The 21,052-nt window shown below is 34.3% G+C and overlaps 1 protein-coding gene and 1 pseudogene across 10 annotated transcripts in view; one reads left to right on the plus strand and one right to left on the minus strand.

Annotated features, from left to right (window-relative positions):
- STYX (serine/threonine/tyrosine interacting protein) overlaps positions 1–21,052 on the minus strand; it is a 42,731-nt gene that overhangs the window by 6,706 nt on the left and 14,973 nt on the right. For 2 of the 9 annotated variants that reach the window (XM_084877859.1, XM_084877862.1), the window contains 9 exons: positions 19,655–19,708; positions 18,675–18,772; positions 16,261–16,321; positions 15,882–15,918; positions 15,368–15,407; positions 15,207–15,257; positions 11,500–11,572; positions 8,848–8,941; positions 111–5,227 (listed from right to left, as the gene is read on the minus strand). In XM_084877859.1, the coding sequence (XP_084733985.1) occupies positions 5,154–5,227; positions 8,848–8,941; positions 11,500–11,572; positions 15,207–15,257; positions 15,368–15,407; positions 15,882–15,918; positions 16,261–16,321; positions 18,675–18,772; positions 19,655–19,708 (582 nt within the window). In that variant the 3' untranslated portion in view covers positions 111–5,153. Of the gene's footprint in view, positions 1–110; positions 5,228–7,608; positions 7,716–8,233; positions 8,415–8,847; positions 8,942–11,499; positions 11,573–15,206; positions 15,258–15,367; positions 15,408–15,881; positions 15,919–16,260; positions 16,322–18,674; positions 18,773–19,654; positions 19,709–21,052 lie in introns of those variants that run through there. The other 7 variants (XM_084877861.1, XM_084877860.1, XM_084877857.1 and 4 more) reach the window with 7 other exon arrangements.
- On the plus strand, positions 11,686–13,927 carry LOC311619514 (INO80 complex subunit C-like; annotated as a pseudogene). Its single transcript has one exon. The product of its transcript is annotated as an INO80 complex subunit C-like (transcript).

Genomic DNA, 21,052 nt, shown 5'->3' on the forward strand with positions numbered 1-21,052 from the left:
GATGTTTCTAACTCTCTATCCCTCTCTCTTCCTCTCAGTAAAAAATCAATAAATATATATATATATATATATATATATATATATATATATATATATATATATATATATATATATATATATAAAAAATGAATTTGGAAAGCAAAGATCACCTGTTTCTCATCTGTTGGTTCAGACCTACCTCAACTGGATTTTGGCTTTCTCTCCATGCAGTAATTAAAATTGGTTTCTAAAACCATAGAAACCCAGCCCTGGCTGGTGTGGCTCAATTGGTTGAGAGTCATCCAATGCACCGAAAGATTACTGGTTCCTTTCCCATCCAGGGCACATACCCAGGTTTCAGGTTTGATCCCTGGTTGGGTTGTGTAAGGGAGGCAACCAACTGATGTTTCTAATATTGATCTTTCTCTTTCTCACCCTCTCAAAAATCAATAAAAACATATTTAATAAATGAATGAAACAAACCATAGAAGCCCTTCACCAATAGAGTGTGAACTATTTACCCACTGATGACCTATATGGATGAACTGAACTGTCTCTAATGCCATGTCAGGTTTACCAAGTACACCCATGTTAGAAAATAAGCCTAATAAAAGGCAAAATAAAATTCTTTTATTACATTTCTGACCACTGGACAATTTGATGGAAAACTATGTACAAAGTTGGCATTTCAACAAATTACTTTTTTTTCCCTCCCCAACAAATTCCTTTAAATGGTGTGCTTAAGGTCTTACTTTATATTCCCCCCTAAAGGAAATAGCTATAAGCAAGATACAGAATATAAAAATTGTGTTATGAGCATAGAGAGCAGGCAGACAGCTCAGGGTGTGGGGGATTGGAGGAGTGGAGGGGGATGGGAGGAAGTGCAAGAGGGCACAGAGGGGATAATGGTGACAGGAAAAAATTTAATTGTGTCATGAGGAAGATTATGTTCTATATCAATTAGTTAATCAGAGTATGTTTCTGATTTTCTAAGCCACATTGTTAGTAAATTTGAGTAAAAATAAAAACATGTTATTTAACTATATTCACAAATTTGAGCATTGTTTGCTTTTGAAAAAGTATAATGCAATGGAAGGTGTGATTTTTATTGTGCCCCACATAATTGTGTCTATTTGTATATCATTGATTCTAAGATGCATTTTTTGGACACGTTAACATTTTGGTAATCTGGGTATATTTTATGATCAAGGGCATGTCATAGTTTATTCAGTAATATTTTGCCTTTTAGTAGTATCTAAAATATTGGTCTAGTAATGGCATCTTATATTTGATGAAGAATAGTATGTAGGTGAACTAATGGGGAGAAGAGGCACAAAGCAAGAAGTATTTTTTTAATGGGATGGAAACTGTGCATAGAGTACCTACCATTTCTTTCAGGCATGTATTTCCTCATTCCAAACTTTAAACTTGATAAATTAAAAATATACTTGAGCTGAAATTTGCACCTTGCATTGATTACTGACCATAGTTTGTGTGTGTTCATAATGTATTGGAAGATACTCTTTAAGTGCTTATCAATTTCCAATATTCATTTATCCTTCTTAATCTGTGGGAATAAAACTAAGTTACTTCTACCTAGAAGCCAACAATCTAAAGAAATTCCGAAGCATGAGCAGTATAAATGAGCTTTTCAATCGTTTTGAGGTATAACGGCACAATAGTTTTAATACAACCACCAATCTTCACAAAATAATTTTAATACTTTGTGTCTGGGCTAGCAGCATCTCGCACTGTGACGTTCCTAAACATACATAAGCATTTTGTCTAAGTACAAATGTTAAAAGCAGAGTAACTTAAGCAATTGCCTATACAAAGGTAAGTAGACACTGTAGGTTATTTTTCTTGAATTTTTGCTGCATAGTAAATTGCAATTACACATCAGTATAATGTACTGATCTATAGAATACACTTTGAATTGTGAGGTATGGCAACTCCCTATAAAGAGAGCTAACATGTAAACCTGAATATTTTTTTTTATTTTTTTATTTTTATAGCTGCCATGGATGGGTAAGACAAAAAAAAAAAAAAAAAAATTAAAAAAAAAAAATCCAGCATTCAAAGACCCTAGAAACATTTTTCTGACCAAAGATAAAATAAAATCTTAATAATCCTCAGCTATTTCCTAATGTTCCTTTTTGGAGCATTGTTTGATGAAAAATAAATACTGAAGTGAAGCTAAGTTTGTTGTGGAAGTGTGGGTTAAGCCAGTTATTGGAGAAAAAAAAAAAAAAAATCCACCAGGTAACTGCTCATTTACTTTACATCAGTTGAGACTCTGATATATATGCATATATATATGCATCCCAACTTTATAATTCAAGGTTGCAGTTGAATACTTCTAATTCACTTGAATTACCATGGTAATAAGACAATTAGAAACCTTATATTTTCTTAAAAAGGACATGCTTAACATTTTCTGACATTTCTAAATTCAGGTGAAACAAAATCCCCCTGAAATATATATTCTACTCTAAAAATTAAGTGGTTGAGAGTTCGTAGCAAAAGCTATTACGATTTAACATTTCCACCATAGAGTAGATACAAATAAAAGTAACTGCCATTTAAAACATCTAATAGGTAAAATAATATAAACCAATTAACTGATATTAGGTTAAAATACTGCCATTCCAGTTTGAATATTTTCAATATTTAAGTTTCTCACTTTCAAAATGGACCAAACAGTTGTCCTATGTTTTAATGCAATTTCACTTTAAATTCTATGCCCAGATTACATACTTAATGTTTAAAGTTGGGAACTATGCCATTTATACATTATTCAAATATTCTAGAAATTAAATCATGATTGGTTAAATGTATCATAGTTAACTATCACAAAACATCAGTAGAAATAAAGAGCACAGAAATGGAGCCAAAAAGAAGACAGACTGGAAGAGCTACCAGAACTGGATGAACATTAGGTGGAAGAACGGATCCCAGATAAAACGAACTTGAATGTTCTTATATGAAAGAAAGAATAACATTTTGTCCACATTAATATTGTACTCATGACAATCCCTTTTCGTAGTGTTGTGATAGAGAGTCTTTAATGTACAGTGCTGGGCAGGCACTTTAGTGAGAACATAAAAATTCTAGTGGTTAGAAAAAGTGGAAAATTATCAGCTATAAATAAACTAAATCTGTATTTTTTGGCCCAACTTTAGTGAGAGGATATGTATACCTAAGAAACTAATTTTTAAAATCTTTACCTCATTTTTAAAACCTAAATGTACTACTATGAAGATTCTTTTGAGCAGACTTTCTGCTGAATGAAGCATATATTATTAGATTACAAGAGAGATCTTTGCTGACTTATCCAATAGTGATCTATTTACAGGAAAGCTGTGTTATCTGGCACTTTACCAACTGGAATTTCTGAACACTCAGTGCAAATCTTGACTCAAGTAGCCAGCCACCAAATGACATAATCACACAATAAAATACAAACCACAATGGAATTAACATGTTGTTTTCAGGGTCATAAAACAGAAAGGGAAGAGAAATCAGAAGAGGAATACCACCTGGGTCAACAGGAATTGACTCTTATTAACAAAGCAATTTTAATTAATTTCTACTCCTATGCTTGATAAAACAAGCTTTTACTGTATTATTACATTTTAGGGAGGAAAGCCTAGCATGTAACTTGATGTAATGTTACTTTGCATAGTACCTCTTGGTACCAAGGGAATGTATGGAAATCATTCCCATCAGTAAAGCACCTCGAGAGAGGACTGAGAAAAGTGAGAAAGGAGTTTTGTTTGTGCTAACCTAAATTATCAACTATAAAAGTTAAAACACTCCTCCTTCACATCATACTTAAAATAGCAAAAACGTTTTTGTTAAAACAAATTTTATATATATAAATAAAAATAGGGAGAAATAGGATCCATAAAGTGACTTTGCTATTGCAAATTGCAGGGCAAATTTGGATTAACTCAATGCAAAGAACTAATTAATAGACAAATTTAAAATACTCTAAAGTCTTTCACAAATCATTATCCTCAATAAATGCATCTTTTCAAAGAAAAGCTTATATCTGAGCCAGAACAACCTCAAAGAATTATTAGGATAACATAAAACAAAGGAGTAAATATTTCCAAATTATTTACTGAAGTTTCTTCAAGCTTCAGGCTTTCAGTTTAAACTAATTTATGGGTTTAGAAAACTAAAGAAAGAAAAATGTTTAAAAATTTTCAATGCTCTACATACTTATTTAGAGGTCATGAGGATTTATTTTTTTTTTTTTTACGATGCAAGGCACTTTTCTTTTTTGGGATTCATTTAGGGGAAAAATGGTGCTACATTGGTTTATTATAGACTATTTAGAACCATTTTGGACAAAGAAAATTGGGCTAAGCAACTCTAAAAAGAACACCACAACATTTGGCTTCTAAGAAACGGGGGGGGGAGTCAGTTGAAAATCTAAAACTCTCCCTGTTTTTCAACATCTGGTATAAAGCAATGAATCTTTTGTTCATTAAATATTTTTCTTCTATAGACTAAATAAATTAGAAAGGTAATAGAAAAAGAAAGCAATACTTAGATCATCTTAAAGTAAGGATAGTTGGCTTAATGTCATGATTTCAAGATTAGTAATAAAAGGGTAATTAAGCTATTTAATTATACTAAAAAAGAAAGTGATGGGTTCCTGCATTTGTTAATGTTTCTGTAAGAGGCTCCATCATAAAATTGAACTGTAAAATTATTTTTTAAATGTATATATAGAACACAAAATGAATTTTTAGCAAACTTTAGGAAATTCTTGTTATAAATTACCCAAATTTTATAAACAAATCCCCCTAACTTTGCATTTTGTTTAAAGTAGTAACTTTATATCATACAAATACATTTTCAAGTATGAAAAGTGCATTATTGCAATAATACCTCTTTGCAAGTCCAAAATTTTAGTTTATAATAAAACTGTTAAGTGTTTAAAAAAAAAGAAAAGAAAAAGAAAAGGAGCAAAACCATCAGTGCCATCTATTGCAGAAATCCAGTATCTTAAAATGTTGCTTAATAAGTTGTAGAGAAACACATCTGGAAGCAACATATAATTGAAAAAATACTACTTGTGTTTTTACCATTTTACATTAGTATTGTTTCTAGTGTTTTCTCCTTCCCAAATAGAAATTCACATCCTCTAAGGTGCTCTTGAGTCAGCCATTCTGTGCAGTAGCCACTTGCATGCTTCCAAAATCATCATCTTCTTCATGTGTTCTCTTCAAACTGCCTAAATGTATTGCATGAACATAACATATAATGGAAACAAATTTATTAGAAATGATATACATAGTAAGTTTCATTTTTATTGAAGTGTTGCCATGTATATATGCACTAAAAAAATTCCATGACTGAACTTTCAGCAAACTTTAAATCCTCTTGTTAAGAATTACACAAATAACTTTAGATCTTCATAACAGGACACATTTTCTCTCTTGAGAATTAAGTATGTCTTAGGTATTGTAAATGATAAACATTAATTTTTAAAATAGTTTGAAAATAGAAATTTTAGAGATAATGGTACATAACAATTATCAAGTTTAGGTACCATAATCATGTGACTTAGGACATAAAATATAAGAAATTAATTCTAAATTTGTACAATTTTATTTTGCAGATATAATTATCTTTGCTTTCATAGATGCTGCTGAAAATATTTTTCCACTGAAGCTGTGTTTTTTTATTATCAACAAGTCTAGAGCTGGGAGAAAGGACAGCATGCAGCGCATAAAGCAGAGATTTTCTTTTATCTACTCCACATCAGAGTCTGCTAAAGTACAGAAATTTTCCACATAGTATCAAAGCTGTCAATATAAGGCCAATAGGTAAAATAAAATAAAAAAATCTATATCTAAATGGAGGAAAACATTAGAGAACAGTAACTAGTAAAGTGGTGCTGTATTATATGCCTAACAATGGGATGGCCTTAAATTTATGCTCTAACGGTTGTGCTAAATCACAGTAATAATGTTAATTCAGAGGGCAGATTCCAACATGAAATTAATGTGTCACTATGATTAATCAAATAAGGATAGAAATATAAATCAAGACAGTGGGATAAAGAAGGAAATATGCTAGACAGGCTAAGTACCGCTGCTATGACTGAGTTTCAGAGGTGCTGCACTTGCCTTCCACTAAAGGGAGGTGAGGAACAAATAACCTTAATGCAAGGCAGGAAGTGAGGAGTATAGACAGCAGTTTCAATGATGGGATTGAGGGAAGAGTAAGTTAATCGTTGTTTTCTTGAGATGACAAATGAACTGGGTTTTTAGAAACAGAGAGACTAAATGTGATGCTTTCTAGATGGAAAGAAAAGGTAAAGGAAGTCATCATGGAGTGCACAATGAGGAACAATGAGGTCCTGGCGGAGTAGCTCAATTGATTAGAGCACATCCAAGGGTGAGGTTCGATCCCTGGTCAGGGCACATACAAGAAACAACCAACGAACGTATAAATAGGTGGAACAACAAAGCGATGTCTGTCTTTCTCTTCCTCCCTCTATTCCTCCCTCTCTAAAAATCAATGAAAACATCTTCAGGTGAGGATTAAAGAAAAAAAGAAGAACACTGAGGGATAAAAAAAAAAAAAAAATCAGAAAAGACTTTACTACCTATGACACTACCTATTGTGTTTTCTTCTATAGGACTTAATCCAATGAAGGCTTTTGTACAGGAAAAACATCACAATTAGAACTATCTTTAGTGAAAGTAAGTCTGGCCACAATGTTCAGACCAAACAAAAAGACTGTGGATAGGAGGCCAATGTGGGCCGGAACTAGATGGAGACTAGGAATACTATAAAATAGGGAAGGTACCGAGGAAACAGACTCCAGCAGATTTGATAACAACTAGATGGGTGTGGCAAAAAACAAAAATAGTTAATGGCCCTGACCCAGTAGCTCAGTGGGTTAGAGGGTTGTCTTGATATGTCAAGGTTGCAGGTTCGATCCCTGGTTGGGGCACATATAAAGAATCCGGTCCTATGTAATAAAAGGGAAATATGCAAATCCACTGAACAGCAGAACAATTGGTCCCTATGATGTGCACTGACCACCAGGAGGAAGATGCTCAACGCAGATGCTGCCCCCTAGTGGTCAGTGTGCTCCCACAAGGAGAGCGCCACTCAAGTCACAAGCCAGGCTGAGGACTGGTGAGCGCAGCTGAGGTGGCAGGAACCTCTCCTGCCTCCGTGGCAGCTCTAAGGATGTCCAACTGCGGCTTAGGTCTGCTCCCCCTAGTGAGCCTAAGCCGCCAGTCAGACATCCCGCAAGGGCTCCTGGACTGCAAAAGGGTGCAGGCACTCCCTCGCCCTCCAGAGCATGAATGTCGTGTACTGGGCCTCTAGTCAACCAATGAATGCATAAACAACTGAAACAACAAATTATGTCTCCCCCTCTCTCTAAAAATCATAAATTTTAAAAAAGGGTTAATGACAACTAGGAAGCTGAGCCTGAATGATGAATATATAAAACTGTCACAATAGGCTGTGCAATACAGTGAAGAAAGTGCTGCACTGAGCACTTACAATGAACTCGTGGTTCATTGTAAGTGCTCAGTTTCCAGCCCAACACACAGTAGGAATGTAACCTGTTCTCTGCTGATCCTAAAGAAAATGAAATGTTCTTTATCATCCATATATAAGTGAGGTCATGTGGTGTCTCTCTTTCATTGACTGGCTTGTTTCACTCAGCATGATGTTCTCCAATTCCATCCAGGTTGCTGCAAACGATGAGAATTTTTTTCTTTTTTATGGCTGCGTAATATTCCATTGTGTAAACGTACCATAGTTTTTGGATCCAATCATCTGCTGATGGGCACCTAGGCTGTTTCCAAATCCTAGCTATTGTAAATTGTGCTGCTATGAACATAGGGGTGCATATATTCTTTCTGATTGATGTTTCTAGCTTCTTGGGATATATTCCTAGGAGTGGGATTACTGGGTCAAATGGGAGTTCCATTTTCAGTTTTTTGAGGAAACTCCATACTGTTCTCCAAACTGAAGAACCAAAAGATAGATATAGAGACAGTAAAGCAACAAGCAGACTGTCAAATTACAGCGGGGAGGTTGGGGAGATCTGGGGGAGATAAGAGATCAACCGAAGGACTTGTATACATGCATATAAGTACAACCATTGGTCACAAAACTCTGGGGAGGAAGGGTATGTACGGGAGGGGGGGGCATTGGTATATGTACAAAAATAATAATTTAATAAAAAAAATATATTATATAAAAAAAAAAAAAAGAAAATGAAATGAACTTTGGGAGAGAAAAACCATAAATGAGTAAATTCTATGAGTGCTCCAGTAAAGTAAAAAGAACAGAGAAAACAAGTGTAACAAGATCTTGGAGAAGGAAGGTGAGAGTTAAAAGACTGAGAGAGTATACTTGAGACATTACCTTTGAAAATGGGGAGGACTCTGAAATAGGGAAGGGAGAAGGGCTTGAATATCCATGGCAAAAGAAAAACTTGAGGTAGTTGACACTAATTACTCTAACTTGAAACATACTTTCATTTATTAACTATCATTTATTCTTAATAAGATCACCCCTTCACCAGATTCCTCTTATTATTTTAATCTAAGTAACAACAAAATTATACTATGTAGAGACTTAAAATGAAACCAAGTAGAAATCTGACCTTCTAACCAGCTTATACTAATTAACCAGTTAGAGGTGTGCACACAGCAGATAAGACATATTTATTCATATAAAATTAAAATGTGAAATTATCTTTTTATAAACAATTTAAATTGTTAGTGTAACTTGTAACAAGCAAAATATGATTCTTTCCTACCTTTCATGTACTATCATCTTTCTCCCCACAACTTTTTCTAAAATGAAAACACTTACCTGTGGTACCAGAATGAACAGATAATGACCTTTCTATCTGGAGTGGTGACATCATCTGTATTGTTAATTTTGCTAAGTAGATGGCTTCATATTCCTAAAAAAAAAAAATTTGAATTAACTTCAATATACATTAAATTCTTATATATTCAAAACAGTGGCTTATGTGTACATTATTAGTATTCTTAATATCTGGTACCATTTTGTTATAAGAGAAATGCAGGCTTAAAATTCATACCTCATAATTTCATTTTTCTGATAGGCCAATAGCTTGCATTAGGGTATCATACACTGAACTACCAATTAATATGTATTGGGGCATTAGGATAAGTACGATACTCTCACCACTATTACTTATTGTTCTGATAGAATGAATGAAAATTCAATGAAAAAGCAACATAAAATTAGCAAAGTGGCAAATTATAATTTGAACATGAGATAAAAAGCTAAGTCAATCAACTAAAAAATTTCTTAGAATAATAGTTTAATAAGGTTGCCAACTAAAAATGTAATAAAAACTAGTAGCTTTCCTATATACAAAACACCAAATAGAAAATGTACTGGGAGAACAACTTCACTTATAATAGGAACAAAAAAGTACGTAGGAATAAATTTCATAAGAAATGTATATATTCTGTACAGAGAAAACTTTAAAACACTAATAGATAGAAAAGTTGATTTGAATAATTGGAACATATTCTCAAAGTAGAAGACTAAAAATTTAATGGAGCCATTTCTTTCTGAACTGTGAATATATCATTAAAAACAACTATAAACTTCGTCCAATAAAGTTATCAAAATATAAATGCAAGAACCTGCTAGAAAAATTCTAGAAAGAATAATGAGGGGGCCGAAACCGGTTTGGCTCAGTGGTAGAGCGTCGGTCTGCGGTCTGAAAGGTCCTGGGTTTGATTCCAGTCAAGGGCATGTACGTTGGTTGCGGGCACATCCCCGGTGGGGGGTGTGCAAGAGGCACCGGTCAATGTTTCTCTCTCATCGACGTTTCTAGCTCTCTATCTCTCTCCCTTCCTCTCTGTAAAAAATCAATAAAATATATTAAAAAAAAAAAAAAAAAGAATAATGAGGGGGTCATACCATAAATTGAGTCATACCATAAATTGTTTATATAACATTATAGTACTTAAAATTGTTTGATATAGGTACAGCAATAAGCAGATCAATGGAACAGAATACAAAGTCCAAAAATATACCCACGTACAGATCAGAATTTGCTGTATAATAAAAATGGCTTTTCAAATCAATTAGCTAAAGACAGATTTCCTTAAAAGAGCTCTTACAAACCAATGAGAAAAAGACCTACAAACTGTATGAAAAATGGGCAAACAATGAGTCGCACTGTAACCACCAATAGGACAATAACCAAACGGCTGTTAAAACACTTTTGATTACCGGTATTGTTTATTCTCTAAAAACAAGGAGACTAAACTTTAGAGTCTGACAAAACAGGTCTCCTTGTTTTTGGCTGGTGTTCAGTTTACATTACTTCAGTCTTTTTAGAGTTAATTTGATATCATCTTTCAAATGCCCTCTAATCCAGCAATTCCACTCTGATCAGTTATCTTACAGGTTTATTCACAGAGATGCACCTATTCTTTCCAATACTATTTATAATCATCAAAGGTTAGAAACAATCTAAAGGCCATGTTAAAAGGAAGTGGCCATATTAAAATGTTAAATATTTACATACTACATATAAAATGTTTTGCAGATAGAGCTATTCATGCTGGGATTTTTTGTTTTTCTTTTGTTTTTTATACATGCTGTTTCAGAATGATATACTAAGGCATACTATTAGGGAGACTTATTTTTCATTGTATTCTCCTTAGGCATCATTGAAATTAAAATTTTTAAAACGAGTTGAGTGCATATTACTTTTTCAAATCAGTTTTTTAAAAAAAGATGTTTTTACATAACTGTTAAAAGGCAAAGAAACTAATAAATTACAGGTAACTTTGTGTTCTATAACATAAGGAATAAAAAAATTTTACACCAACATGGTGAAACTAGAGACACCAATGTTTCTCTTTTAAATGAAGTAAAAGAAAAAAAAGACTAATAGTCAACCATATGGTGACTGCCAGAGGGAAAAGAAGGGCTGGGGGAGGTAAAAGATGGTAAAGGAAGAGATAAATAGTGATGGAAGGAGACTTGATTTGGAGTGGTAAACACACAATACAATGTACAGATGATGTATTGTAGCATGTGTACCTGAATAGTTAACCAGTTACCCCAATAAATTCAATTAAAAAAAATAAAAAATAACAAAATTGTTTAAAAAAATGAAATCAATAAACATATTAAAAAAATAAAAAATCAATAAAATATATATATTTTTAAAAAGCATCATATTTGTATGGAACCACAAAAGACCCAGATAGCCAAAGCAATTCTGTATCAGAAATGTATACTTGAAATCTACCAGTATATCATATTATAAACCAATGTCACCCCTATAAATTTAACTTTTTTAAAAAAGAAAAACTTTTAAATAGAAATGCAAACTTGAAGAATCAAATTAGATTATGACAATTTTTAAGTATTTACAAAGTAAATTTTACACCTAAATTATATGGACGTAAGATTTTAATTCTCCTACTTTCTAATTACCTAAAAAGGGGAGAAAAGAGAAGTTACCTGAAGTTGATGAACAAATCCAGCATTAGGATTAATACAAAATCTTCTTTCTTGAACATAGGCAAATGCATCTCTGAAAACAGAAAAAGAAAATTCAAGTGATGTTCATGAATTAATCTTAATTGTGAGAATTCATCTAAAATAAAAACTTATATATTTACCCCAAACTAGAGGCCGGTGCACGAAATTCATGCACTGGGGGTAGGGATCCCTTAGCCTGCCTGCGCCCTCTCGCAGTCTGGGAGCCCTGGGGGGATGTATGACTGATGGTTTAGGCCCATTAAGCCGTCAGTCAGACATCCTTAGCACTGCCCTGGTTATGGGAGAGGCTCCCACCACTGCCGCTGTGCTCACCAGCCGTGAGCCTGGCTTCTGGCTAAGTGGTGCTCCTTCTGTGGGAGCACAATGACCACCAGGGGGCAACACCTGCATTGAGTGTCTGCCCCGTTGTGGTCAGTGTGTATCATAGTAACAGGCCATTCCACCATCGGTCATTTGCATATTAGACTTTTATTATTTAGGACAGAAAATCATAATCATATAGCTTGTAGTGAATGGTAGTGGAAATATCGACAGCATGGTCAGACTAATCACAATAGAATGGTATTATAATACCTATCTTGAAGGGCTATTGAGAAGATGGGGGTTAAGTATAGAGCACTGTATAGAGCATCTGTCACATATACATGATCACAATATTATTGATGATAAATGAGAAATGTATCTACTTCCACACTGTTATGAAGCACAAATGAGATAAAAATGCCTAGAAAATAGTGCCTGGAACATAATAGAGACCCAAGAAAAGGAAGTTACTTTCACTATTAATGGTATTACTGATAAGACAGCAAATGATAAAGAGAATATATAAAAGTTTCCCAATGCTTTTTCATCTTTTTCAAGTAAATTATCTGTATTCAAATAATATTATTTAAGAACTTATAAGCAAACTTGTTCATTATAATTTAAACACAAAGGATATGAAAACAACAACAAAAACAACAACAACACTAAATAAGCACTTGAGAAGTCCAGGGCTTTCACAGTGAAAGCAGTTGTGGGGTGGGAGTGGGAACAAAGAAGACGCAAAGTAGAAATGGGGGTTCCAATTCCAATTGTGACCACCACTGCCATCCCGGGGGTAGCCCGGAACAGCAAAAGGAGGCCAGCCAATCCTTCCCATAAGGGCAGCAGCAGCACCCGGGGATACATTGCCAATAAGAAGAAAAAGTGTCCACCTCTAGCTTTGCACAGCGTATCAGCATGGAAGCCCTGAGTGAAAAGAAAATGGTGCTTTCTGATTTTAGCACAGGACCTTCAGAGAAAACTTGCAAACCTTGGCCATTTAAGGATCCCATCTTTGTGCACTCTCGCCATGGTGATACATGGTATTGATGCTCCTCCATCCTTCAAACCAGTTAGCATTCGGATGTTTCAGGTCTTCTTTCTAACTACACTGACCCACAGAGCAAGCTGCGGTTCAACCCCCATCAAACACTTTCCCTACATTTGCAGGCTGCCATCCTATGTTGTCACTGGCTACCTGGCCCTGAGAAAGACCACAAGTTCGTTCCCTGAGCCTTGAGAAATGGAGTTGAAGTGGAAAACTATTTCAAAGCTAGACTTTGGACTCACAATTTTGCTTCATGAAAACATACTCATTCTGTTGTCAATCTGGAAATATAAGTGCTATGCTTTGGAAAGAATGTTTGGCTTTAAGGTTTTTGTCCCATATGCTTTTCATCCACGTGTAGTATTTCCTGTTGAGTTATATTTCATTTGTTGCCTCAAGTAAAATCATTTGACAAGAAAACGAAAAAACAAAACAAAACAAAAAAACAACATTTGAATGTTTATTATGTGTCAGGTATGTGGATCCAATGCTGAACATAGTTCAAAAGGAGAGTAATGGGGAACATGATATAAAAATGGAGGCTGCCCAGCCAGCATGACAAAGGTTGAGCACCCTGAGAACCGGGAAGTCGTGGTTCAATTCCTGGTCAGGGCACATGCCCAGATTATAGGCTCGATCCCCAGTTTGGGGCAGGCAGGAGGCAGCCAACTAATGATTCTTTCTCATCACTGATGTTTCTATCTCTCCCTCTCTTCTCTGAAACCAATTTTAAAAAGTACTGAAAAAAGAAGAAGATGGAGAGGTTGATGGGTCCATGTCATGCAAGTTCATTTGCTAGGTTAAGTTATTAAGAATTAGAAACCTTTGAAAGCTTTTTGGGGTAAGGTAATTATATGTTCAGATCAGATTTATCTTTGGAAAAGATCATTCCAAGTATAAGGTGAAGAACAAAACAGACAGGAGAAAAGAATACAAGAGATCCCTAAGAAGGCTCCTCCTGGAAGAGTCCAGGAAGACACTATTGAGCTTGGATTAGGGGGATTAAATGATGAGGGAGAGATATATTGATACTACTCAATGTATCTTTAGAATATAAAACAGATAGGACTGGTTAATGGATCCGTTTAGGACAGCGTTTTTCAACCGCTGTTCCGCGGCACACTAGTGTGCCGCGAGATGTTGCCTGGTGTGCCGTAGGTGCAGAGAAGACAAGAATTTTATAATTTTTCACTATTTTGTTTACTTAATATTTCATAATAAAGTAATTATAAAATACTTTCTTTGTGCTTATTTGATTCCTATTCAAGAGAATTACTTTATATATAGTCAATGTAGGCACAGAGTTAAATTTTTTAACATTTTCTAATGGTGGTGTGCCTCGTGATTTTTTTCATGAAACAAGTGTGCCTTTGCCCAAAAAAGGTTGAAAAATACTGGTTTAGGAGATGGGGAATAAAAGAGGGGGCGGTGGGCATGATTGTAAGATTTCTAACTTGTGCAACTAGACACACTAACAAAGGAAACGCTGCACAATGGCCAGGTTTATGTTCTGTTTTGGGCCAAAAGTTTATGATCCCTCCTCTCTATCTTTTTTTTTTTAATCTTTGCATATGCTTGGATTTAGATTATTTTGGAAAATATAATCTAATTATCTTTTTGGAAAAGATTATTTTGGACAAGAAAGACTACCCTGAATTATGAATAGAAATTAAAACAATTCTTAGGTAATTTTTCATCCAACTACTGTTAAAGGAAAACATAATAAATTAGCCTTTAAAGAAGGAAAGCAATAACATCTACATGTAGGTGTTTTAAAACCTATACTAACCGCCAATATTGGTTTGGCTCAATGGATAGAGCGTCGGCTTGGGGACTGAAGGGTCCCGGGTTTGATTCCTGTCAAGGGCATGTACCTTGGTTGCGGGCATATCCCCAGTAGGGGGTGTGCAAGAGGCAACTGGTCGATGACTCTCATTGATGTTTCTAACTCTCTATCTCTCTCCCTTCCTCTCTGTACAAAATCAATAAAATATATCTAAAAAATTTATACTAACCAATTCCCTAGCAGTAAACAGTCTTCCCAGGATGATTTTAATGGTAACTACCTTGGCTTCTTAAAACAATAATAGCACTAGCTCCATAAAACATAACAAAAAATTTAGTCTAAGTAGATAAGGTAGACAGGGCAGACAAGCTACAAAGGTTAAGAGCTAAAACATCTGGTACAAGAGCCTCCTAATCAAACATGACTAGATAATAAAATCAAAAGATTAATTTTAAACTCCCAATTTCTCCATAAAGTCCATTTTAATAATAATTTAAATTGTGGCTCGATTTCAGAGTACTTTCTTACCTGTACTTCATTCCAAATGTTTCCATAATGTATGCAATAACAAAGGCAGCACTGAAAAGGGGGGAAAAATTTTAGAAAAAAAAAAACAGAAACAAAAAACAGAAAACACAACTCATTAATTAAATGTTAGAGAGAGAAAAAAATTATCTCTAACTTCATACCTCCTGGAGATCCCTGCATTTCCATGGACAAGAACTTTCCCTGAAAAACAAGAAATAGTTATTCTGATAGAAAAATACAAAACAAGAAGTCAAGAAAACACAACCTTGAGAACAGTCCATTATATATAATTACAACTTCCATATCCTGAATTTAAAATGAATACTAACTGCCCTAGCTGGTTTGGCTCAGTAGATAGTGTAGGCCTGTGGACCAAAGGGGCCTGGGTTTGATGCCGGTCAAGGGCACGAATCTAGGTTGCAGGCTCCTCCCTGGCCTGCGCCCTAGTTGAGGCTCTTACAGGAGGCAACTTAGATGCTGTATATTTTAGGATATAAACAGACCAGATTTCTCTCACATTGATATTTCTGTCTTTCCCCCTCTCTTCTACTTTTTCTAAAAATCAATGAAAAAATATCCTCAGGTGAGGATAAATAAATAAATAAAATGAATACTAATTAAATTAACTAAACAAATAATCTAAATATAAACATTAGCTAAGTAAATATTATTTACCTCCAGTTTGTAAGCTCCCATCAATAAATTCTTTAGTCTGAAGGCAAAAACAATGTGTTATAAGAAAACATGTAGATTAATATAAACATAAAATACATACAGTGAAACAAAATATATTGAAAACAATTTCCTGATAATTTATATGAATAATAATTACATTAATTCAAGAATTTTCAAAATGCTACAAATACTATTTGAAGTTTAAAAAATTATATAGGAGCTAAAATTTAATTTTAATAATTTCAAAATGTGATTTCTCAAATTTTAAAAACATATATAACACCACAAATTCAGTCATAACACAGAAAAAGTTCAGAACCATAATTAAGAGGTCAAACTATAAATACATTTTAAATAATATTAAAATATTGATACCTACCATGGGGAAAAAACGTATTATATTTTCAACTGGATTATCTGCAATATCCAACACTAAATATCTGAAAACAGAATATTTTGTGTAAGCACACGTTCAGACAAAACTTCTTTATGTATTAAAAAAACTAACTTTGAAAATTTCTAGACAACCACAAAAAGAATGCAAAACAACTTTCAAAGTATCATATTCCCAAGAACTGGGCCATAGACTGTATTTTGCTTAAAGCATACATAACATTATATATTTTTATTAATTTCAGAGAGGGGATATATATATATATATATATATATGCATCAATGATGAGAGAGAATCATTGATCAGTTGCCTCCTGCAAGCCTCCCACTGTGGATCAAACCCCCAACCCGGACATGTGCCCTGACTGGGAATCGAACTGTGACCTCCTGGTTCAAAGGTAGATGCTCAGCAACTGAGCAACGCCAGTTGGGCAGCATACGTAACATTTAAAGCCTTAAATAACACATGTGAACATTTCTCTGATATGTTAATATTAAAAAATCTATCTGGTTAAAATAGAAAAATCACAAGAAGAGACCTTCCTCCAGATCAGAGTGGACCTAGAAAATAAAGGCAAAAAGTGCTTATATTCATTATTGTTATTCTTCTATTTCTACTTCTTTAGGATTATGATTCTTCTCTGAATGGTCCTGTAATTCACTCCTCCTTACAACTCTACAGAGAGCACTTCAGAAGAAGCCTAAAGTTTGAAAGAGAAGAGCTAATCAAAATAGGGGGCAGTCTGATGGAGCCAAGAGAAAAAATTCACTGTTTGAACTAACTTTCAGTAGCACAAAAAATTAAGAGAACCACCTGTCCTGGAACTTTATGCTTTGGAAAACATTTAAAATAAGATATTATTAATATGCTAGGCTTTTTTTATTTTGTGAAAAACTTCCATTTCTAATTTATCCAACATGACCTGTTTACTAACACAACTATAAATAAGTTATGAAAATAATTTTTAGTCAATATTGTTTTAAAAATTACAGTTCTTTAATGGTAAAATATTAATAAATTCAGGGCATATCAGAGAGAAGTTGAAGCTCAGGATCCAAGGATAATCCATTGTAAAAACCATAAGGATTCTGACAACAATAGTACCTTAGAATGATGGGATAAATCTTTGCTTCAGGGGGAAAAATGTTAATTTAGAGTTAAACTAAACTATCTTACTACATGCCATTTTGAATGTCAAAAGCTACTAATGGCCCTAGCTGTTTTGGCTCAGTGGATAGTGTCGGCCTGTGGACTGAAGGGTCCCGGGTTCAATTCCAGTCAAGTGCACATTCCTAGGTTGTGGCTAAATCTCCAGTAGGGGGCATGCGAGAGGCAGATGATCAATGATTCTCATCACTGATGTTTCTATCTCCTTCTCCCTTCCACTCTGAAATTAATTAAAAAAAAAATTGACATATATATTTTTAAAAAACTATTATTACAACTATCCTATATAATAAAAGCCTAATATGCAAGTGTCCAACCATTCACCAGTCACTAAGACATGCACTGACCACCAGGGGGCAGATGCTCCGACTGGTAGGTTAGTTTGCTGCTGGGGTCTGGTTGATCGTGACTGGGTGAGATGGGCTAGACATGCCCTAGAGCCCTCCTGCGGTCCCTTCCCATATCTGGGACGCAAGCGATTTTGAGGTGCATTTGTGTGTGGGAGAGGACTTGACTCTGGGTCCCGTGGTATACCCCAGACTCTTACAGGAGGAAGATTTTCACATATATTTTACTAATTTCCTTTCATCTCTGACACTTCTATGATAGAAAAAGGGCAAATAGCAATATTAAATTATTTCTTCAAATTAAATCCCCTTTTAATGTGCACAAATTTCATGCACCGGGTCACTAGTTTGCTTACATATGTAAATTATTGTGGAAAGATTCTCAAAAAGAAGTAACAATTGGATACCTTTAGGAAGGGACTGAATCACGGGATAGGAATAGGGAAACCTACTTTTTGTATACAGTATTTCAAACCTTTAGAATTCTGCATTATGTACATGAATTACTTATTTAAAATATTTTATTTTTAAAAAATATATATTTTATTGAATTTTTACAGAGAGGCAGGGAAAGGGATAGAGAGTCAGAAACATTGATGAGCGAGAAACTTCAATCAGCTGCCTCCTGCACATCCCACACTGAGGTACATGCCCTTGACTGGAATTGAACCTGGGACCCTTCAGTCTGCAGGCCAATGCTCTATCCACTGAACCAAAGTGGCCAACATTAAAATATTTTAAAGGACATTTATTTTTAAAATGATGTCTTATACACCCCATCTCTGTACAGAAGAAAATCTGATATAATAAAATCAACTTGAATTAAAAACCAGATTACATGTTTGCTACACATAACATTTTAATAAATAAAAGCAATAATCTTACCTAAATAATTGTTGAAAGTTTGGTTTAATAAAGTTCGCTTCAATATTTTGTCTTATGCATATGATATGGGTTACTCCATGTTTCTGTAGTATAGGTAGCTATAAAAAAAAGAAGAGGCAGGGAGAGAAACAGTTTAAAATACAAACATCATCTTACTGTAACACAGATGTTTGAAAATACACAATTCAACATTAGAACACAGACACATCTGCACTTTAAATAAAGGTGATTAAAGCTAACTTTAAAATGATATAACTGCTGTGGCCAGTTTTTCATTGGTAGAGCATCAGTCTGTGGACCAAAGGGTTGCAGGACTGGTTCCCAGTCAAGGGTATGTCTTTGCTTGCACATTCCCCACCCCCAGTAGGGTCATGTGTAGAAGATAACCAATTGATATGTCTCTCTTACATCGATGTTTCTTTCTGTTTCTCTCTCTCATCCCATTCTCCCTCCCCTTCCACTCTCTCTAGAAATCAATGGAAAAAATAATATAACTTTAATGATCAGCAAGAGATTTCAATGATTCAAGATTAATATGTTAAATCTCCTCAAAAGACTAATAGGACTATTTTACAACTATAATTTTAGAGCTCAATTAAAGATAATTTATTTGGAAAACAATACCATACAGTGGCTAAAAACATGGACTTTGGAGTCATAAGAGCCTAAGCTTTATATCGCACCTCTGCAGCTCAGTTTTCTCATGTGAAAAATGGGGAAAGCACTATCTAGTCACTGAGTGGTTGTAAGAAGTAGATAAGAAAAATAAAATAGAAAACTCATTTATGATTTGTGGTTAAACACTTGAGGATCACTGGCCCAGTAAAATTTGGAAAGAGGCAGGTACTCCAACGCAACAATTACTGTTAACATGCAATTATTTGTGAACCCTCAAATAAAACTCTTTCTACTAAAATAAAAATTATTCTAAAAAAGTGGGTTAATAAAGTTTCTTGATGAACCTAACCTAAAGTTCATACCTTGCTTTTCATAGCAGAAGAATATGGGCCTAAAAACAATCCAGGTAAAATTTCCTAGAAAGAAAAAAAAAAAGATATTTACCATTAGCAATTTAAATCTATATGAAATATGTACCTTAAAAGTAGATATTGGGTGTTTTCATAGTAATAATAATTTGCTAAAAAGCTGATTATCTAGAGAACATTTCCCAGCTACAATGAGCAAATGATTGAGAAGAGAAATGAAGATGTGCTTTATATATCAAACAAGATATTCAAAATTCAAATGTGGTTCTGAATAATACATTCCAGATATTAAGCTTCCACAGTGCTTTTTTCTTCCCCGAGTTTTACTGACAATAGTGCTTTTATAGCAGTTTGGGTAGAATTAATACATTATAGGATTATCTTTTACATTAATAAAACACCTCTAATTTTACTTCTATTCTCTGATAAAATCTAGAAATAGGCATAAAGAAAATGTTCCCTTTGGAATTACATTTAGCCTTATTCAGCCACATCAAAAGCAGTACCAGATACAAGATTAGAACTGCTATCTAGCCCGGACAGCATAGCTCAGTGCTTGAGTATCAACAAATGAACCAGGAAGTCACGGTTGGTTCTTGGTCAGGGCACATGCCTGGGTACTGGGCTTGATCCCCCAGTATGGGGCATGCTGGAGGCAGCCAACCAATGATTCTTCTCATTATTGATGTTTCTATCTCTTTCCTTCCTCCTTCCTCTCTGAAATCAATAAAAAAAATTTTTTTAAAAAGAACTGCTATCTATAGTTAATAATTGAAAAAGTATAGCAAGTGAAAAAAAAGACCAAATTCAAATGTTTGCTTATTGACAATTTCAACAATTAAACTGTCAATTTATGTTGCATTAAAACTTATTCTATGAGAATTCAATCTAGAATGCTTTCAGTCAGGCTGTATCATACCCAAGATACTAACATAGTAGTTCAGTTCTATAGGATATCTTCTGATTTCTTGTAACAGCTTCTTGTGAGCAGAAATGACCTTTTACTCATCTTTGCATTCCCCACAGCACCAAGTAAAATGCCTCTTAGGTACTCACATACTTTATTTATTTATTTATTTATTTATTTATTTTTATTAAATTATTATCTGTGTACATATACCATTGCCCCCCTTTCCCATACATGCCCTCCCTCCCCAGAGTTTGGTACTCACATACTTTAAAAAAATGGATTTTCACTAAGAAATAAACTGATTTTTAGAAGTAAAAGGATTCCCAGGAATAAAAGATATTGCTTGACCCTAGGTCTAGGAGAGTGACTGTAAATGGTGAGAAATGCAAAAGAAAAGTGAACTGTTAAGAGAATTAGCTATTGCTTAAGTCATACCACACTGGGAGAATTTGACTCAGTCTTTTGGAGGAGTTAGATATGGA

The sequence above is a fragment of the Pipistrellus hanaki genome (assembly GCF_964339955.1).
Source record: "Pipistrellus hanaki genome assembly, chromosome: 1".
Lineage (NCBI taxonomy): Eukaryota > Metazoa > Chordata > Mammalia > Chiroptera > Vespertilionidae > Pipistrellus > Pipistrellus hanaki.